This window comes from Brienomyrus brachyistius, unplaced genomic scaffold (genome assembly GCF_023856365.1).
Source record: "Brienomyrus brachyistius isolate T26 unplaced genomic scaffold, BBRACH_0.4 scaffold314, whole genome shotgun sequence".
In the NCBI taxonomy this organism is placed as follows: domain Eukaryota; kingdom Metazoa; phylum Chordata; class Actinopteri; order Osteoglossiformes; family Mormyridae; genus Brienomyrus; species Brienomyrus brachyistius.
In genome coordinates this window covers 97,780-116,499 of record NW_026042589.1, presented here as the reverse complement: position 1 = coordinate 116,499, position 18,720 = coordinate 97,780, and the positions used below count along the sequence as shown (strand labels likewise).

At 44.1% G+C, this 18,720-nt stretch overlaps 1 protein-coding gene across 1 annotated transcript; it reads right to left on the bottom strand.

The window, feature by feature from the left end:
- Window positions 1–1,633: 1,633 nt before the first annotated feature.
- On the bottom strand, window positions 1,634–16,743 carry osbpl2b (oxysterol binding protein-like 2b). Its single transcript, XM_049005444.1, has 14 exons — window positions 16,566–16,743; window positions 10,476–10,634; window positions 9,391–9,514; window positions 9,097–9,172; window positions 6,890–7,024; window positions 6,542–6,639; window positions 6,159–6,341; window positions 5,728–5,835; window positions 5,289–5,378; window positions 4,982–5,102; window positions 4,416–4,541; window positions 4,160–4,283; window positions 3,874–3,964; window positions 1,634–3,690 (listed from the first exon to the last, which is right to left on the bottom strand). The coding sequence occupies exons 2-14, from the start codon at window positions 10,510–10,512 to the stop codon at window positions 3,588–3,590; spliced, it is 1,416 nt and encodes a 471-aa protein (XP_048861401.1). The 5' UTR covers window positions 10,513–10,634; window positions 16,566–16,743; the 3' UTR covers window positions 1,634–3,587.
- Between the last annotated feature and the right edge of the window lie 1,977 nt (window positions 16,744–18,720).

Sequence of the window (18,720 nt, the reverse complement as noted above, 5' to 3'; positions counted from 1 at the left end):
CTGAAAAACATTCTCAGTATTTATTAATTTAACTTTACTTTCATGTTTCACAGTTGCGCAACATCTGCGCATATGGGTTGATCAGACGCACAGTTGTTACGCTCCGAGTAGGGTTCCTTGACTTAGTGTTATGCAGATTCTCTAAAGCAGGGGTAGGGAACCTGATCAGCCAATAATAAAGCTGCGATTCTCAACTCCAGTCATTGGAATCCACTGTTATTGGCTGATTGAGAGGCCATCCCAAAAACCTGCACCCCACCGGATCAGGTTCCCTACCCCTGCTCTAAAGGGTAGTATCATCGTTCAGCATAAAACAGTTCAGGAAATGAAAAAGACTTGTTCACTAGTTGTTTATTTTAAATAATAAAAAAAAGAACAAACTTAAACTGGTTAAAATTTTATTTCTATATTTTTTTACATTAAATCAGCAAGTAACCTAATGAATATAGTTAAGTACTGAACATTTTCACAGGTCATGACACTTTCCACAGCGCCAACCCCAAGTTTAATAATTTAAAATATTAAAAATAAACCAGTTGCACAAAATATTTTATTACTGCAAACACCCTTTGCAGTGTTTGTAAATAAACAAATGTTTTACATTGCCAGTTGCATGATGTAGTTGGGACTGTAGATTAACAATCGAAAAGAAATACACAAAAAACACAAAGTAAAATAAAAACTATCATTTAATGGTGTTACATTAGTGATTTTTTTTTATATTGCTAGTTTACAAATTACCAAATGTACAGACAGACAGTAATGAAGTGTAGAAACGACCAGCAGCAGAGCAACGTTTTATATTTTCTGTACAATCATGGTGAAAATATGTAGACACCTGTACAGTTAGTTCACCTGTTTTAACATGTAGATAACAATCAGGCATAAGTGATGTGCAACAGATTAGCAAAGCAGAACTTTTCCCCCATAAATCAATGGGTTTTTGAAACATTTAATGTCAAAATAAAATGTATTTCATGAAATCTCTCATTATTCGATTACTGAAAATGAGGTCAAAAGCAACACGACATGCTTAAAAGGAGTGAGAAATGTCTCCTTAACCCCAAAATCCCGAAGATATTTTTCAGGATATGGTGAACTCTTCCCATCCTGACACTCTGAAAATAACGATGGATATGTACATTCAACACACAGGCGTTTATCTATCTAATCGTGACATCCACTTACACCTGCAGTGAGGGGGAATCTCAACCTTTTATGTAGTTTTTAAATTGTATACAGCTGACACACACACACACACACACACACACACACCCAAAGACATTGTTGTTTGCATAGATTTGAGAGTTTTAGACCATGTGAAATTTTAAGTATTATGACGAGGCAGGTCTCGCGTATAGGATAAGGTACACTGTCAGTGATTAATGCCTAATGTGGAAGACTACATCACTTTTTGAAGCTGTTCTACTGAAACTGGCTAATTTAGCTGAAATATTTCCTGTAACGTAGTAAGTGAAAATATGCATCTGAATTCATAACGCAAACTAGACCGGAGAACAGTGACCCCACTGATCATCTGCCTGTAATCCATCATGTATGTGCATGCTAATGTTCACGATGATAAGCTGCCGTGTTTCCCAGGACATGTCAAAGCTTAAAGGACATTGGGGGGGGGGGGGGGGGGGGTGGGTTGCTGACCACATTCTAACAGTGCTTAGGTTCACAGACTCCAAAAAAGACACTTTTTAAATATATATATATTTTTTATATAATGATTATTGAATTTGGAAACTATTTACGAGGTGGGGGCACACTTTCTGAGCTGAGAAAAATCATCCAACACTAAAATGCACTCAAGAATCAAACACAAAAACCACTCAGCTTGATACTTTCCACACGATGCACGTCCTGGCAATCTTTCTCGTACACATCTTACTATGGTAATGGTGGTAAATATTACAATCCACTTAGGGTGAGTTTAGAAACTGGGAAAACAGGGTACTAAGCAGCTGCCGTACTGTGTCACTTAAAATGTGTTCAATACGCATGCAGGAAAACAGGAGTTAAAACCCATAATTACAATGTTTCACTGAATTCACATTAAATCAGCCAGGTTACACAGTCACTGCTGTCCTGTACATACGAGGCTCAACTGTCAGGATTGTGTGAAGATGCTATAACTGCGGGATTAAGACAGAACGAGGAATACTGATAGAAAAGAGACCAGCAGCTCATTCTCCTGTCTACCACTGATATTCAGATGTTAATATTAGGTTTTGGCAAAGGGCCTTTCGCGATTAAAAATGTGAAAAGCTTTAACATTTGTTTTTGCAAAGTCCTCCAAATAATGGATTACAATACAGGGACATCTTCGTACAGGTTCCTTTATCACTAGCTATTCTTCATGTTCACTGCTCACATGCATCAGTCAGCCCATTGGTCAATCCTATTTCAAAACATCCCTCAGCGGGCCAACCAGCAGCCTACTCTTTGAGACAAGCAGAGGATCAAAGCACAATATTCCGGTGCTCTTATAAATAATGCAAATGACTGAAACAATGTTTCAGGCTCATTTTAACATTTTAGTACAAAAATAAGTGTTAATCTTTATACTAAAATTAAATGTGTACCTGAAGATCCGAATACTCTGTTAAAGCTGAGGTGGGAGAGATCGAACAATTTCGGTGGTCTGTACCATTGGAAGTTAATATGTATTAATTCAAGCCTCATGTGAATCTGCTAAGGGATAGCAAATGATGTTCATATTGTACTGAGATGAATCCTAAGCTATCAGTTTGAAACACACAGACGCAAAAGGTAGCGACAACAAAAATACAAGGTGTTGCAGTGTTTATACTGCGCCTATTCAACAGCAAACAGTCCATCCAGAATGCCAGGTGATTTAGGTATCAGCGCATACAGGGACATATTGATTAATGAAACGGTAAATACCTATTAATCATCTAACTCTAGACACCTAGAAAATTGTGCCTTATTTTAGGACTGTCAGGTTAAGGTCTCAAACAAAAGTGTGCATATTAACCTTTCCCAATAGCTGAGAAACACCATTTAAAACTTTGATTACATTTTTTTTTTATTTGTCAGAAGCCCCTATCTACATAGCTTAACATTTACACATTACCAGTTTATACAGCTATACGTTTAAATGACCGTAAAGCACCTTGCTCCATGGTTCAGCATCCATGTCCTGCCACTAGTACAAACTTTGACCGTGCAAAGCCATTCCACGTTCCTTAACCAACTTTCCTGCCTTGATTATTTCCATTCTGCCATTTCATTCCCAATAATGACACTGAGGTTAGCAAAATATATTCCACATACAAAATAAAGCCTCACATTTCATAACTGAGACATATTGGACGACTCGTCTCCAAATACATTTCTACAGTCGAGCGATGGTTTAAATCCCTGATTTTTACGTTGTTGTGACGGGTTCAGGCAGAACCGGCTACGTATATGCAGGGGTATTCATATGGATGTTGGAAATTGTGCCGAATAAAAAACAAAAGGAACAGATGCATCTAAGGATTTTCAGAGTTCCCACTGGAGACATTGTGAAGATTTTGTGAAGGGACGTGGGGAGGCATGGCCCCGCCCCCATACCATCAGTAGATATTAGGACAGTCAGTGTAGTTCCTATCAAAGTACCCCCCAGTGTAGATCCAATCCTGGGTTCCCACATATGGATTTGTGCCTGACTGGAACCACCTGGAATAGAGTAAAGCAACATCTTACTGAAGTGTTGCAGAAACTTGTAGAATGTTTTTCACTTCTGTACTGGTGATGTCATTTCCTGTACAAGCTGATTTCTGTTCAGGGTTTTTCCTTCTCCATTGCAGAGCATCATTTGGATGTGTCCACAAGGAGAACACCCGCCCCACCCCGGCTCACCGCGTGGACCAGTCCTGCTCATCCTTGGCCCGCTCCTTGCGAGCCTCCCGCTGCTTCTCCTCCAGCCTCTCCTTCTCCTTGCTGGCCAGATCTGCAAAGAAAAGCAACACGCTTCATGGGGGGTCTGATAGCTCCACTGGCAGCACAGAATGACGAGACAAATGAAGTGGTTGATTCACCAGACAAAATGTATTTTAATGTATAACAAGGGATGAATCGATTAACAGTTATCTCCTGGACCAGCAAGAATAGGTACAGATGGATCAGGCGAAAAGGGAGCCGGTACCCATGTCTCCGGTCTCCATGGCCCGGATGTCGGGCCGCAGACGGCAGTCTGTGGGGGCCAGCACGGCCTCCATGCCCGGCTCCAGTTCATTCAGGGTGACAGCGAAGTTAGTGAAATTATACATCTGTTAGGAGGAAAACAAAAGGAAGACGAGAGCATGATGTTACGGCACTCGATGCCAGCATTTAAAAACGGACACGGAGGGCACTTTCTGCTGGAGGTGGAACTCCTTGCCCCACGTCACCGGCTGCATCACCTCCGCAGAGTGAGCGGGTCGGGACGATATCCTCCAGAGCAGTGTGCTGCCCGGGATGACCGCCACGGTCTCCTGCACGTCCGGCATCTCGTCGGCGTCCTCGTTCTCGGCTCCTGTGACCTCCTCCTGCGGGAACGGCAGCAGAGCGTCAGCGGGGCACACCCGCCTCCACCGGCAAAGGAATCAAGTTGATCTGGAAAATTCAGACCGCTGTGCAGAATAAATCATACTGCATATCACACGCTACCATAATAAAGGACTGCCGGGGGGTGCAGTAATGACTAAAGCAGCATAGTGTACAATTCAGCACCGGAAGGCAAACAGCACTCACACGACTGGGGCTATCTATCAAACCTGCAGTGACAACCTGCTCCATCCTACCACAGAGTAAACACTTCATAACAGCAATAAAAAAAAAAGAATTCACAAATCTGCTGAGCAAACTAAAAATCAGCCTTCGGTAAATGAACGGATACGGAGACAGAATGGAGTAGGGTTACTATGCCTCAGACCGAACTCTCCAGCAGGAGGCAGAGCCGGGCTCCCGGAGGCGTAGTTTGCCATACCTGCTTCTGCTTCTTAATGTCTCCCTTCCTCTCGGCCTTCTTGTACGCCTCGAACGCCTGTGGGTCAACACTCCACAGACACTCCGTCCACTTGCCGTAGATTACACAGCGTTTCTTTTTACTGGGAGGAAGAGGCGCTACGTGACTGACACGAACTCCTTTGACCTTTTACAAATGTACTTCACTGCTAGATGGATAAATGTATCCAGATTGGCACTGTTAAACACGATATATATATATATATATATAAAATAAAGAAATTAATTGTGTAATATGGGGGGGGGGGGGGGGGGGGGCAGAGTCTCACCTCTTGTCCTGGATGTAGCCCTCCACTCTGTGTAGCTCCTTGCCAAACATGCCACAGGGTTTGAAGTTCAGCACACACTTCTCACCAGTACTGTCCCGGGGAGGAGAGACAGGCAGAGAAAGGTTAAACTCCCCTGCAGGGCTGAGGTAAAGGGGCATCCAAAAGCCCTTAACAAGCAGGCATTAACGCGGTTCGCGTCTCATCTGAGCAAGGCCGCCACGCCCCTGGGAGAAGCGCGTCGTCAAACCGCACCTTCAAGTACAAGCTCAATAACCAGTGACCTCAGCTCACGTTGCACAAGATCAAACATCAGGAGAGTCGTGACGCAGGCGCCAGGGTTGGGGGCGAGAAACGCGACTTGCAGCGATCAGTCAGCGGCAGATAAGTGGCGGAGGCAATACCCAGTGGGGGCGTGTCCCAGAGAGCGAGACCTGCTCACCTGTGATTGACGATCTCCACAGTGCCGTACTGCTCTATCCAGAGTTTGCCTAATATGACGTTATGTACACAGCAGAAAGGGTTTGTCCACGTGTAGGCCTCTTTATGCCTGAAAAACACGTACACACACCACAATGACTATTATCTGCCTCCACCCATCCTTTATGATTAGAAAACTTCAGCAGGAAGGCAATGCACACAAACGATTGCACATATAACATATACAGTATATGAACGTTACTGTTCTCACTATCAAGTTATTGTTCTGTATCGTTATACAGTATTTATCTCATTGCACTTATGCAAATGACAAAACTTGAGTCCTTGACCATAAGTAAATATATTAGGTGAGGTTTTACTTAATCAGTTTGAGGTTCTGGGATTGGTCTTTCCCTCAAACCGGGGGGGGGGGGGGGGGTGGCGCAGTCTCACCTGAGCAGCTCCAGTGTGATGGTCCCCCGTGGCTCCGCCTCTACACTCTTGCCCCAGAACTTGAGTTTGGGGTAAATGGAGCCGTGGAACACGAAGTCGCCAGTGAGACTCTCGGCAAAGAAGGCGCTGATCGGGGGGTGGTGGCTCACCTGCTCCGAGATTAACCTGAAGCCCTGCTCCTCCCTGGGGGGGTGGGGGGCACGGTGTTAGATTCGTGTCTTATTTCAGGAGAAAGTCCCAACCTCCTACCTGTTTCTAACACACTCACATACACAAAGCTATCCACTGACCGCTTTAAAGCACAGGGAAGTCAGACTGACAAAGAGGGAGCATGTTTAACTTCACATTCAGTGCACGGTAACATGGTAACAGGGTGCCCTCACCGCGTCAGCTCGTAGGTCTCTCCCAGCAGTGGGTTGAAAGGTTTTCCAGTTCGGTCCCACTGGGACGCCACGGCAGAAACGGCAAAGGCGGCAACAGCCTACGGGACACGGCGACATGAAGCGCATGGCCACATCCCCCCACCCAATCTGCACTCTCTCTGACACACGGGAGTTAAATCCCTCCATATGCCACCTGGTACAACGTCAGCTGGCCCAGTTATTTGGACAGAAGCCTGGCTTTACTTCACATTCACCTACATTTACCTCAGTCTTCTTACTCGAGCATTAGCAGTGCTGCTCTTTAAATTCAAGGTTCATATCTGAATGGAGAAGTCAGGAGGATCTCACCTGCATGCGGTCGAGCGAGTCAGACAAGGAGCCTGCCTTGTGAATGAGGTATGTATGCTCCATGTACTCAGTGATGCGCTGCAGGAAGCTCAGGGGCTCGTTAAACACTATGGGCATGGTGATCTTGGACAGCTCCTGTGGCAGCCAGAAACAAGAGGATTTAGTCACACTGCTAAAGAGGTAAGCTATACATAAATAATAATAATAGTCCTTTATTGGCCTTTGCACATGTACGTGTATAGGTACATAGGGATTTGTCTCCATCTACCCCATCTTGCTCTCCCTAACTCGGGGGGCACAGCGCAGGGTCAACCATCGCTTGGCGTCCCTGGAGCTGAGGATTAAAGGCCTTGCTCAACGGCCCATGGACATGTGACTGTTCTGCTGAGGCCAGGCCTTAAACCGACGACCTTCTGATCACAGAGACTTCACCTTAGACCTCCCCCAGACTAAATATATATATAGTGTGTGGCTCAGCAGGTTAAGATGCTGAGCCTGTGATCAGACGGTCACTGGTTCAAAATCCAGTGTGATTTTGCTATCGGGCCCTAAAGCAAGGCCTTTTACTGACCCAAACTACTCCAACGATTGTCTAACCCTACACTTTCAAAAATGTACATTACTTTGCGTCTGGCAAATGAATAAATGTATCTAGACAGGCATTGTTAAACACATACAGATATATACGTTACTGGTTGCACAGCTTTGGGGGGCAGGGGATTATGCAGACATACTAGGGTTTAGGTTTACCTTGAAAACTCAGTTTCCGTGACAGCTTTTACACAGTAACACACTGACGTTACGTGCCATGGTGCTTCCAACATCTCATTAACTTGGTACAGTACAACTCCTTCACTTTAACTTAGTAGTGAATTTAATGTAATCTTGCACGATGATCTCACAGTGACCCATCAAAGTAAGTGACAGCCCAATAATACATGTGAAAACTATTACAGAAGTCCAAGAATACTACAGATTAGGTTTGTAATGAGGTCGAAGCTGTTTTTAGGCATTTTTCATTTCTGTATGAGGCAGTTCACTGACTTTAAAAATGCCACAATTATCTCACTGTCATATGACACAGACGTGTGCACTCTCAATGATTATCACCTGGGGGGCATTCACTCCCACAGTAGCGAGGAACGTGGAGAGGCTAGGAAATATCAAGAGCATCAACCCAGTTTGCATATGGTCATAGCAGCCTGATAGAGGATGCTGCATCTCTCGCTCTGCTCGCCACCCAGGACGATAAAATGCTGCCATCCAAGGTGGCAGCTGGGTGTTTAACACTGTAACTGTGTCCAGACTGACCTCCACATGAACCCTCAACACTACCACTCCCACAGCAGAATGCTGAGCCCACTGCCACTGTCACAGTTCACTCCAACTCCGAAATTTGCTGATGAGGATCAGGCCTGACCCTGTCAATTGCACTTAACACAACCCATGGGGAGGAAGTTGGCTTCTTGACCAAGAGGTGCTGCAAAAACCTCAAACGTCAGCGTGACAAAGGAACTGCTCATTCAGAGGGAAGAAGCCTGCACATCAGCACATGCTCCCGTCTACATCAGCGGAGATGCTATGTTCAGGGTCTCTGGGAGTCAATATCACCCACAACATCTCTTGGTCACACCATGCCTTAAGTTACCAGGAAAGCCCACCAGCATCTTCCCTTTCTTAGATGTTGGGGAAAGGTACCTCTTAAAAAGCCCTGATAAGTACTTATGCTCTTCAACAACACCAGGCTAACACCAGGCTGTTCAAACTATCTTAAGGTTAAAACCAGGAGGATTTGCACCTAGTGTCCTATAGCGTGACGTGGCCAGAAAACCAACTAAGCACTTCATTTTCTGCCTACGTGACACCCTCAAGAGTACCAGAAAACTTAAGGAGTCACTAATTATTAGCAAACAAGGTACTGTAGGTATCAAAAGCCAACCACACACCAAGTCCTAGTTTCATTAACACACGCAACGCAAACACTCACTCACTCGCACACTGTTCCCCGGGTTCTCCACCTCCAGAGCAGATCTTACACATGTAAATGCAAAGCGCTCATCTGTTACAGCGGCGTTACCTTCCGCTATTTATTATTCAACATCGGCTGCAGTATTTAGTGCCTACATTTGTTATTAAGGTGGGTGAGAAACGTACAAGAAGGAATGTCACACGTACACACCTAACAAGAATAACGTAGCTTCCCTTACCAGGCCGATGCATTTTTTCAGAATTCCCCAAATACTGAAGTCGTTACGAGAGAACATAGGTGCCGGCAAAGTCGTTCTGTTGGAAAGAAATACACCGTATTAGTTATTATAAGAAGGTTTATCCCTAAACTACATGCATTCATGTGTAAGTGTGTCGAATGTGGTTTCACTAATATTCACTGTGGGTGAAAAGCTTTGCTTGGGACTTTGGTCCAGTGAAACGTGGATGAGACCAGAACTGCATGGTGGACAGGCTTGTTTCTGTGGTCCAGAGAGGAGGGGATCTGCCCATACCTGTGCCTCTTGATTCCATTCTCTTGCAAAGGCGCGCCGTTGTCCTTGGGATGCCCGTCGAACACGATGGCATCCTTGAAGCTGGCCTCCGACGTGCCTTCGCAGGACTCATCGGAGTCCAAGCCTGCAGCGGGCAAACAAGACGGCCGTTGGCAGGAAGCCTCAGACATGCGCTCAGTCGTCGGCAAGTATCGTTACTGACAGCGATAAGCGAGTATCGCCCAGCTCCCGGGACACAAATACAAACACGGCTCCCCATGCAGTCAATTTCATGTACTGAGAAAACGTATCGTATCAAGGCAGCTGTTCACAGCTCGGCACACAGCTACCCAACATACTAATTACTTATCTATTCATAAATCATTAGGCTTAGACCAGCAATTAAAAAGCTGCTTAATGACAAGCAATAACCTTGATCAATCATTTCAAGATTTGTTTTCAGAGGCAACACGCTCCCCATTATAGACTTAATTACTGAGGGGGAAGAGGGCACTGCATTATTAAAGACAGCAGTCATGGAGGTAAACTGATCTGGCACTTTGATACTCTAATGTAACAAAAGAACCAATGAGGAGCTGATTAAAAAGGCACATATTATATTTTCCTCTCAGCCCTCGGTACTTGATGGCTTTTTAAAAACACACATGTCATCAGCATCTCCTCAAACACTGATCATACGCAGCACATCACAGCACCTAGGCCCTCCACTCCATTCCATCAACTCTAGGATAAAACGGGGCTGCTCACACCTGTATTTCAGGCCTATAAGCAAAAGTATTCACACCTGGTGTCCCTTAGGGTTAAGTGACACGAACGCCAGCTCAGCACTTCATGAATTGCACATATGGCACCCGCAAGAGTATCTGAAAAGTCAGTCGCTAATTATTAGCTAAATGCGGTTACACTTGTCGGATAACACTTATCGATGAACGGGGTCATATTCAGTAACACGCACATTAATAAAGAAATGGTTGAGGGATTTTTACTGAATATTTACCGGAAGCTTACCTTAGGGGTGAGGGGGGGGGAGAGAGAGAAGTGCGATAATTTAAGTGCTAGTTCACACCAGTGATTCGACAGCTCACCTGTAACGGCATCATAGAATTCGTCTTCATTGTTCATTTTCACTACTGCTGTTCCCCGATGGAGATTTCCCTAGTACATTGTCTTTCCTGTAGACAAGGGAGTATCTGTCACTCTTCAGGCTCCTCTGTCTCCAGAGCAGAGAGAAAGGCAGGGGGACGCTGAAAACAGGAATCCACACAAACTCCACATCAGTAGAGAGAAAATACAGGGCCAAACATACCAAGCAAAAGGAGTGCGTACTCAGTGAAAACACTACACTCCACACTCCACGCATGAGAAATGACATCTAATAATAACTGCTTACACTAAGAGCACAAGGTGGCACCGATCATCCCTCTGAACTCATTACCATAACAAACAAAAACAAAATGGTATGACCAGCTAAGTGTCTTCTACTTGTCCCCACCACTTGCTTTTGGGACACTGTTCTCAGAAGGTGCTCTAGGAAGGGGTCTAAGGGTGTGCGTTGACCCTTCAGGACAAATAGGCCATAGGCGATATTGAGAGGGCCATGCTGGATTGGCAGTGGAGAGCACTCTCACCCAGGGGACACATTAAATACACTCCGAAATCGAGTAGTGATTTCTGTCGACCTTCCAAAAAAGAAACACGATTATTTTTAGCATTTCACTGAACGCTTACATCTTGCGGCAAACCCATACGCAGGATGTTTCAGGGGCCAGGAGCTTCGATTTGACGCTCTGGATAAAGTTTCATCAGCTCATGTGCTGTATGAATGACCTTCACCATTCCGATTGATTCTTCACGGCACCACGAAACGAGTGGAGGGGAAGGGAGAGCGACTGGCATCCTTTGTCTATGCGGTTCTTCCCACCCAGCGCAGGCAGCTGCACGCATGTACTTTGGACTCAGCTGTACCCAGCCAAAGGCCTGACTCATCGCTGTCAGAAAGCCGGCTAACCCACACCCAGAGGCACAGCTCTGCGGCCCACCGGGGGAAAACATCTGGCCCCCTGCTGCTGCCAGGTCTCTTTGACAGCGAACGCCAACATCAGAAGTCCAATTCCAAATGCAAAACTTCAAACATTTTACACATTAGTATAGCAGGGGAAGGAAAAAAAACTGTGATAATTTGCATGATAAAAGGTAATTCATTTCAGTGCTGTCTCCACCCCTGAAGCAGTACCTGGAAATTGAACAACATACTCTCTCCCCAACTGATATCTTTCATCATATCTATCATTTTTCGGCCAAGAAGGATGCAGGTTTTAAAACATGACCCGGTGAGGCTTTGATAAACAGCACATAATTAGTGAAGAAAAATAACTACCTTAAGCAGTTCATCTACAGCCAATTATCTTTAAAATGACTTTTGTACTAATTTCTATATATAAGCACAAATTAGCCATTATCACCACAAATCTATTTCAGCTAAACATATCAGTCGCAATAAAAGGCCTACTTCGGTGCTTGTCCTGTTCAGATACAAACTTCCTTGTTCTGGGTAGTGATTGCATAAATGTCAAGGTTTCAGTAACTGGTCTGGCTTGTGTAAATCAGACCTGATGTACGACACCAGCAGCTTGCCATAACACCCTATTTAAATTCAGTCAGCTATCCAAAGCAGCTAACCCAGTACTACCCATTCAAACAGATAGATGTACTAACCACAGCATTTCAGGTAACAGAGCTTCTCTCAGTTATACCAGAATAAGATCAGTCCTGAGATGTGAACCAGCCACCGTCTGGTTAAAAGTGTACCCTTTACCAACTAAATGTATCACTTCAGTCCAAATTATGGCTGCACGATATCATATTATGATTATATGGCACGTATTGTGTTGTATTGTGTGTGCTGTGATGCCCAAAAGTTAGTAACCTGTATAAATTTGGTGTATCCCTATGTTTAATAAACGTGTCAGACTTCAAATTGCAAAAATACGGTCACACCACCTATGTCTTTTTGCTTTTTACAAACCACAATGTCTCCTCTTTTAAAAGAATTTATGGTTGTTGAGCTGTTCCTTTCTTCACCGCCACTTCAATGCACATCGCTTCCATGATATACCAAAACAGTAGCATGTGGCGTTCGCCACTAACTGAATTTAATAAACATAAGGATTCACTGAATTTCTACAAATTACTGACATTTGGACATCACAAAATGCATCTCTCTAATATTTCAGGTGTATTACTAATCTGCTTACCAAATTGTGGTCGTAAGTAAACATTCACATACTACCAAAAATCCAGCCTCCAGACAAATGTTTATGCCTGTCATCTAAAGCCCTGGTGATTATCATGCATGTGTCATATAATGGCGATTAAATTGCGACGCGCTATCCTGCAGCACTCATTCAAATATCTTGAAAACCACCACCAATAGACAGGAGACCAAAGCCAGAGAAACAACAGCTGCAGTTACCACTGAAAAGCCCAAAGCCAAATACCACCAAGCTTAAGGTATCTACCTCAATGTGGCTCGTGTTTGTTTTGAGAAATACATGCGAGTCACATGAAAGAAGCGAAGATGAGACCGCAGTAACACAAAGAATACCATAACATTCAACTGCAGCATGACTGTCACATGGAATAGAAGATGTACATTTTTTCCATTCTCACTCCTGTATTTTGGGAGATAACCAAAATATTTGAGTTCAATGAATCTTAAAGAAATCCAGGGGTACAACAGGTACTCCTTAGAGGGCTGAGTTGTCTTTTCTGTGCTCCTGTATTCTGCTTATGACTTGGTGTCACCTGATGATATATTGACTTCCCTACCGAGAAGGTTGATATGACTTTCAGATAATTACCTGTGCTTCTATAAGCCTCTGTTTAATAAAATAATTTCATTCATGTATAACATGATTTACTTTGTACAGTAAGCAAATTCTACAGTATTAAGCCACAATATTGGCAGACCTTTATATCATGACAAAACTTTTTATTTTATTTTATTTTCTCAAGTGCAAATGAGCCCAAAGACAACCACAAATGCAATCGAGGTTATTGTCGTCTTTACTCTGAACTAACCTTAAACACGACTGTAGGGGAATGAAACAGGAGTTCAGCACAGTCAGAGGAACAAAAAAAAAAAAAACTATAACATAAGTAGAGCATCACAAGCAAACGCTACATGATATCGACCACAAGATCATCTAATTACCAAGAATTTCAAACAACTTTGCACTTGCAAACTTAACGTTAACTTATAAGTAATAAAGAAGATGCGATAAGCGTGTGTGCGAGGCGTCCTGGCCACGCTCCATCACCTACGTGCTTTATGATAGGCATGAACCCGTGGTCACATCCAACTGGCTCGCTGTTTACTAAACAGGATCGCATTTACTGAGCTGAGTCACACTGAGCAATGGGCGAGTTAACAACAATGAGAGGAGACCCAAACACACCCAGGCGGCCCATTTAGAGATAATGGCAATCTATCAACATTCGCGCCTGCATGCTATCAGGTGTACTTTGACACACAATACTGTACACACAGAAGGCCCAGACAACAGTTGAGGCTGCTATACTGAAATGTAAGAGAAGCATCCTGCTTTTTTTAAATTAAAAAAAAAAACAAATCGAACAACCTACTCTGATCCGTTTATCTTTTTTAGAAATTAATTTTAAACATGCTACTTTACACACTTCCAGAAGACTTCTGTTTGATATTCCTGCCCATAAAATGCAATGTTCACCAACTCTCCAAACCTTCACACAGAAAAAGAATGTTGTTCAACAAATTCCTCAAAGTCTACTGAGGGATACCGAGGAGGCAGGCAAGGCAACTTATGAGCGGTGCCATTGCACGATTACACATCAGACTGCCATACTTCAGGCCATTGGAATGAGGGCCTTTCTATGAACAAAACTCGTGTTTGAGTACGAGTCACATCATACACAAAGTTAAAGTCAGCTTAAAAAAATAGTAGGGTGAAAATGCCAAGTAGTAAGGTGGTAATAGTATTTAACTCTACATGGGAATGTCAGGGAATCACAACTAACAACCTTCATTCAGGTTCCTTTCCATTATTCACTTCTATTAAGCAACCACAAAGGTAGCCATGCAGTACAGCAAAGGCAAAAACCGATACGTGTGCTCACAAGCAAATGCACTCTCTATCCCACATGGAATATTCCTCCTTAGGAATATCAACGATTTTGAAATGTTGTTAACAGGCTGGAGCTGCAGCAAGCAAAATCCCAGATGGATACACAGATAGATCACAGGACTTCTACGAATCCCAGTCCTGACTATGCACCTGACCTGCAGGCAACCTCCATAACTGCTGCAGAACACTACCAAATTCAAGTACAGTGTCTCGCACCTCATATTCTTTTAAAAAGTGCACAAAAAATTACACTCAAATTTGAAATAAATATTCAACAATCCCATTGTATCAAGACACAGAAATAACCCCTGTAAAGCTCCATTCTGCACGCATGGGAGACAACTTAACTATTGCCACACTTCGTTATACACAAAGCCTAATTTGTATATTAATGGAAGACTGTCAGTGTCACAGTTACAAATAAGAATCTACACTTTATGGAAAGAAACATTAGTACATGGTATGTTTGCCTTAAGTGCAAGACAAGACGACTCCTACAAGCCTGAAAGACTGGAGGAGTAAAAGGTTCATAGAGCAGCGGAATCATGGTACACTTACATAGACAAAATGATCAGTGAAGACTTTACACAGTGAGTGCAGCATTGTTTGTAACCAGTGACAGATCCCTGCAGTCAAGGCCCCTGGGGAAGGGTGTGCTCAAAGCAAAATTCAGCTTCACACAGCCACAGGGGGGGTCAGACAATGCTTCACAGACCTGTCAATATCATTAGCTCGACTTAAAGAAATAAGAGCATGCCATAAATGTGTAAACATAAAAGAAGCACAGATTCATTTACACAACACGAATGTCTGACTCTCTCGAAGCTTGCTGAAAGCACATTACTAAAAACCCAAACGGCACTCAGTCCTTCCTGAAGATCAACAAATCAACGTACATCTACATCTCAACAGATGCCAATTCATAAAACGATTCGACAAACCAGTCAACATACTGTCTTATTCATTATATACATATCACCTTGATCAAAAGCTTACGTAACCAGGAAGACTGAAAAGGCAGACAAATGTTCACCATCCGTGTAATGACTTTTGTGTAAATATAATAAATGCACAATTTAGTTCAATGACATTTTTTTTAAAAGCACATAGGAAAGAAAAAGCACTTTAGGTCTATTAAGAGAACAGCATCCAGAAGGCTTCCAAAAACATTTTAAGCTGAATGTGAGCATAAAACACTCGCATGTGGGATACACCTACTGGCACACGATACGAGTCCTGCTTTATTTAGCCAGAGGATTTCAAACTGCTCACTTTCAGCGGTCCATAATAGACATTTAGGTATAAAATGCGTCGTTTCATGGGAGGACAGAAAGAGGCAGGATGGCGCAGAAAAGGCGGTGAAAACCGGCATATAAAAGGATCCGGACATTTTTAAGGGTCACTTTCATGTCACCCGTGCCGCTCGCCCGGCCAGGTGTACCTGATTCATGTCAACACTTGATCGGTCCGCACACGGTGTCCGGGGAGGCCCGGAATATGGTCGCGTAGAGGACAAACAGGGGGTGCAGGGGTCGCCGGAGACCGGTTGGTAGGGACACCGCGGATCACGGCAAGTCTGCGAAAGGAGTCAGGCGACCGAGACCAACCGGGGGCCTACGTGGCTATGACAGTAACAAGGAACCCACGTCTACCTCTCGACTATCGTTGAACGCCGCGCTTCGGCCCCGTCTCGGTGCGCCCCTTACCCTAACCGCGAGCTAACCCGACGCGGCTCGGACAAGGGGCGACGCGTTACTCCAAACCCGGCCTCGGCGGCTCGTCCTGCCCGCAAACGGAGGCCGTCTCATCGTTACTTCTCCCCGCTGACATTTTCGAGCCGCATGCGGGAAGCGGATCAGAGGCCAGCCCACCCGCGCGCCAGCCTGCTCGCGCCGCGCGACGGACAAGCCAGGCGGCCGCCAGTGACGGCGCTCGTGACAGCGTACCGACGCGCCGACAGCCACAGAAAACCGACCAAAACACGACACGCTGGCCGTATTATTTTTCCTTCACCTGTGAGGTTAGCGAAGCCCAGGTGCGTATTTACTCCTCGGATGGGGACAGCGCCGACAGTGGACGCCCGTGAGGAGCCAACACAGAGGCGGAAGTGGACGACCAAAAAAGGGGGGCGGTCCCGGGGACGAATCCACCGGACAGCCTATCCTATCCCAGAGAGGGCGCCGCCCGACTCCGGCTCGCACGTCCGGCCGAGCTGGGGAACCGAGTCTCTAGTGATAGACATCATTTCCAGCCAATAAATCAGCGCCGTTGAGCTTCTGCGCGAATTTTATTGGCCGGTACGCTGTCAATGTAGGCGGGCCGGTTCGCTGTTGGGAAACCTCGTACACAGCGAGTTGTTTGTGTTCTGAGATGTGTGTTAGTTATGAAGAGTTGTATTTGCCATTGCACATTTTCTGTATTAAGGTGGTGTGGTTTTTTTAGTATGGGTTTAAAAATGATTAACATGCAGCATACTCTGATACTGCTGTCGTGATGATAAAGTACTGTCAAATGCAAAAATGTCCCTCTTTGATATTACGTTGTTCATCACAGAAAAGCGCATTGACCGTAAAATCACAGTCGAATTCGAAAATCTCCCAAATTGTTTCCAGAACATTTCTCAGAACTGCAGCTTTAACTTGGAAAAAAAATTTACATCTGCTGCTGAATCTTATAAGGGAAACCGTGATCTTCTTAATAGGTGATTAATAATACCACTGTTACTGATGCTATATAACTGCTCATTTTGGCGATGATCTTGATACTACTGCATAATACTTTTGCTGAATACTTTTACCCTCTAGCAATTGGAGACCAGTGTATACAGAACAAATTAGCCACATCTTTTCGCTGCCCACAAAATTGTTTTTAAAAATAAATATCATATGGTGCATTATTTAGTACAGATTAGCTAGGCCAGCTGGTACTGCTCTCTTCATCAATAATAAAAAGTTTAATTGATGCAGTCACTGATATCTATATCTGGCTCACTTGTTGATGGAGTAGCATTTTCGAGCGGAGACCTGATATGACCGTGACACCATTATGTCCCCTACACTAATCAGCAGCCTACTGAAGGAAATTAGTAATTCAACAAATGAAAGCCGCTATGTCTGTGTTTGTGTGTGTACAGACCGAGTGAGAGGAGTATGGAAAGAAAGACATCATTGTATTTAGGTTCTTTTATTAACTGTCTTTGATGCTGGTTGAGGATGACGGTTTCTTGGCTTGAAGTGATTTGATGAGACAAGAACCCTCACGGTTCTCCCAGAAAGTGTAGGTTCCAGTCCAGCATGGGATAAAACATAAACCCCATGGGGGCAGCCTTCGCAAAGCAAGAGCGGTGTGTTAATAAATTAATAGAAAACAGCTTGCTGCTCCGTGCAGTGAATGTATGCACAATTATAATCATTGTTACAGCAGCATCGCTGCACAGCCTCATGGCAACCAGGAGCAAACAGCCGTGAACTTGATCCACAGAAGTGAGTCTTTCAGTGAGAATTATCCACGGTAATTACACAGATTATTGACGCTTCTGGATGTTACGTGATTACTTTGTTTTCGACGCCCCAAACTGTACATTCAGTCTCTCCTTAAGATGCGTAACGGAATAGTATTAAATACAATAATAAAGAAAAATATAACATTGAAACTACCTGGTTATATAGAATTAATTAATTAATCCTCGGATTTGTACCAAATATTTATTTACGAGACATAACTTTTAAAACATAACTAACTTTACGAGTGTTTTATTTCGCAATTGTAACCTTTTCGTGATATTCGGTTTCGACATCCATGTCTGCATTTTATAGTGGTGTGCTTGAAGTTACCACTAGATGGGGATAGTGGACTATTGCATTAAAGCGATGACGTTGTGTTCGAGTTTACATAAATTCTAGCCAAATGCTTCCATCCATCCATCTTTTAACCGCTTATCCTCATCCTGGTCATGTTGGTGGGGAGACTGAAGCCTATTCCAGGCAGCATAGGGAACAAGGCAGGAGTCCACTTTAAATGAGACGTGAGTATATCACAAAGCACACACACACACACACACACACATACACAAGACAATTCGCCTAACTACGTGTCTTTGGCCTGGCGGGAGGAAACCACAGTAACCAGAGGAAGCCCACATGACATGGGGAGAACATGTAACTGAGGT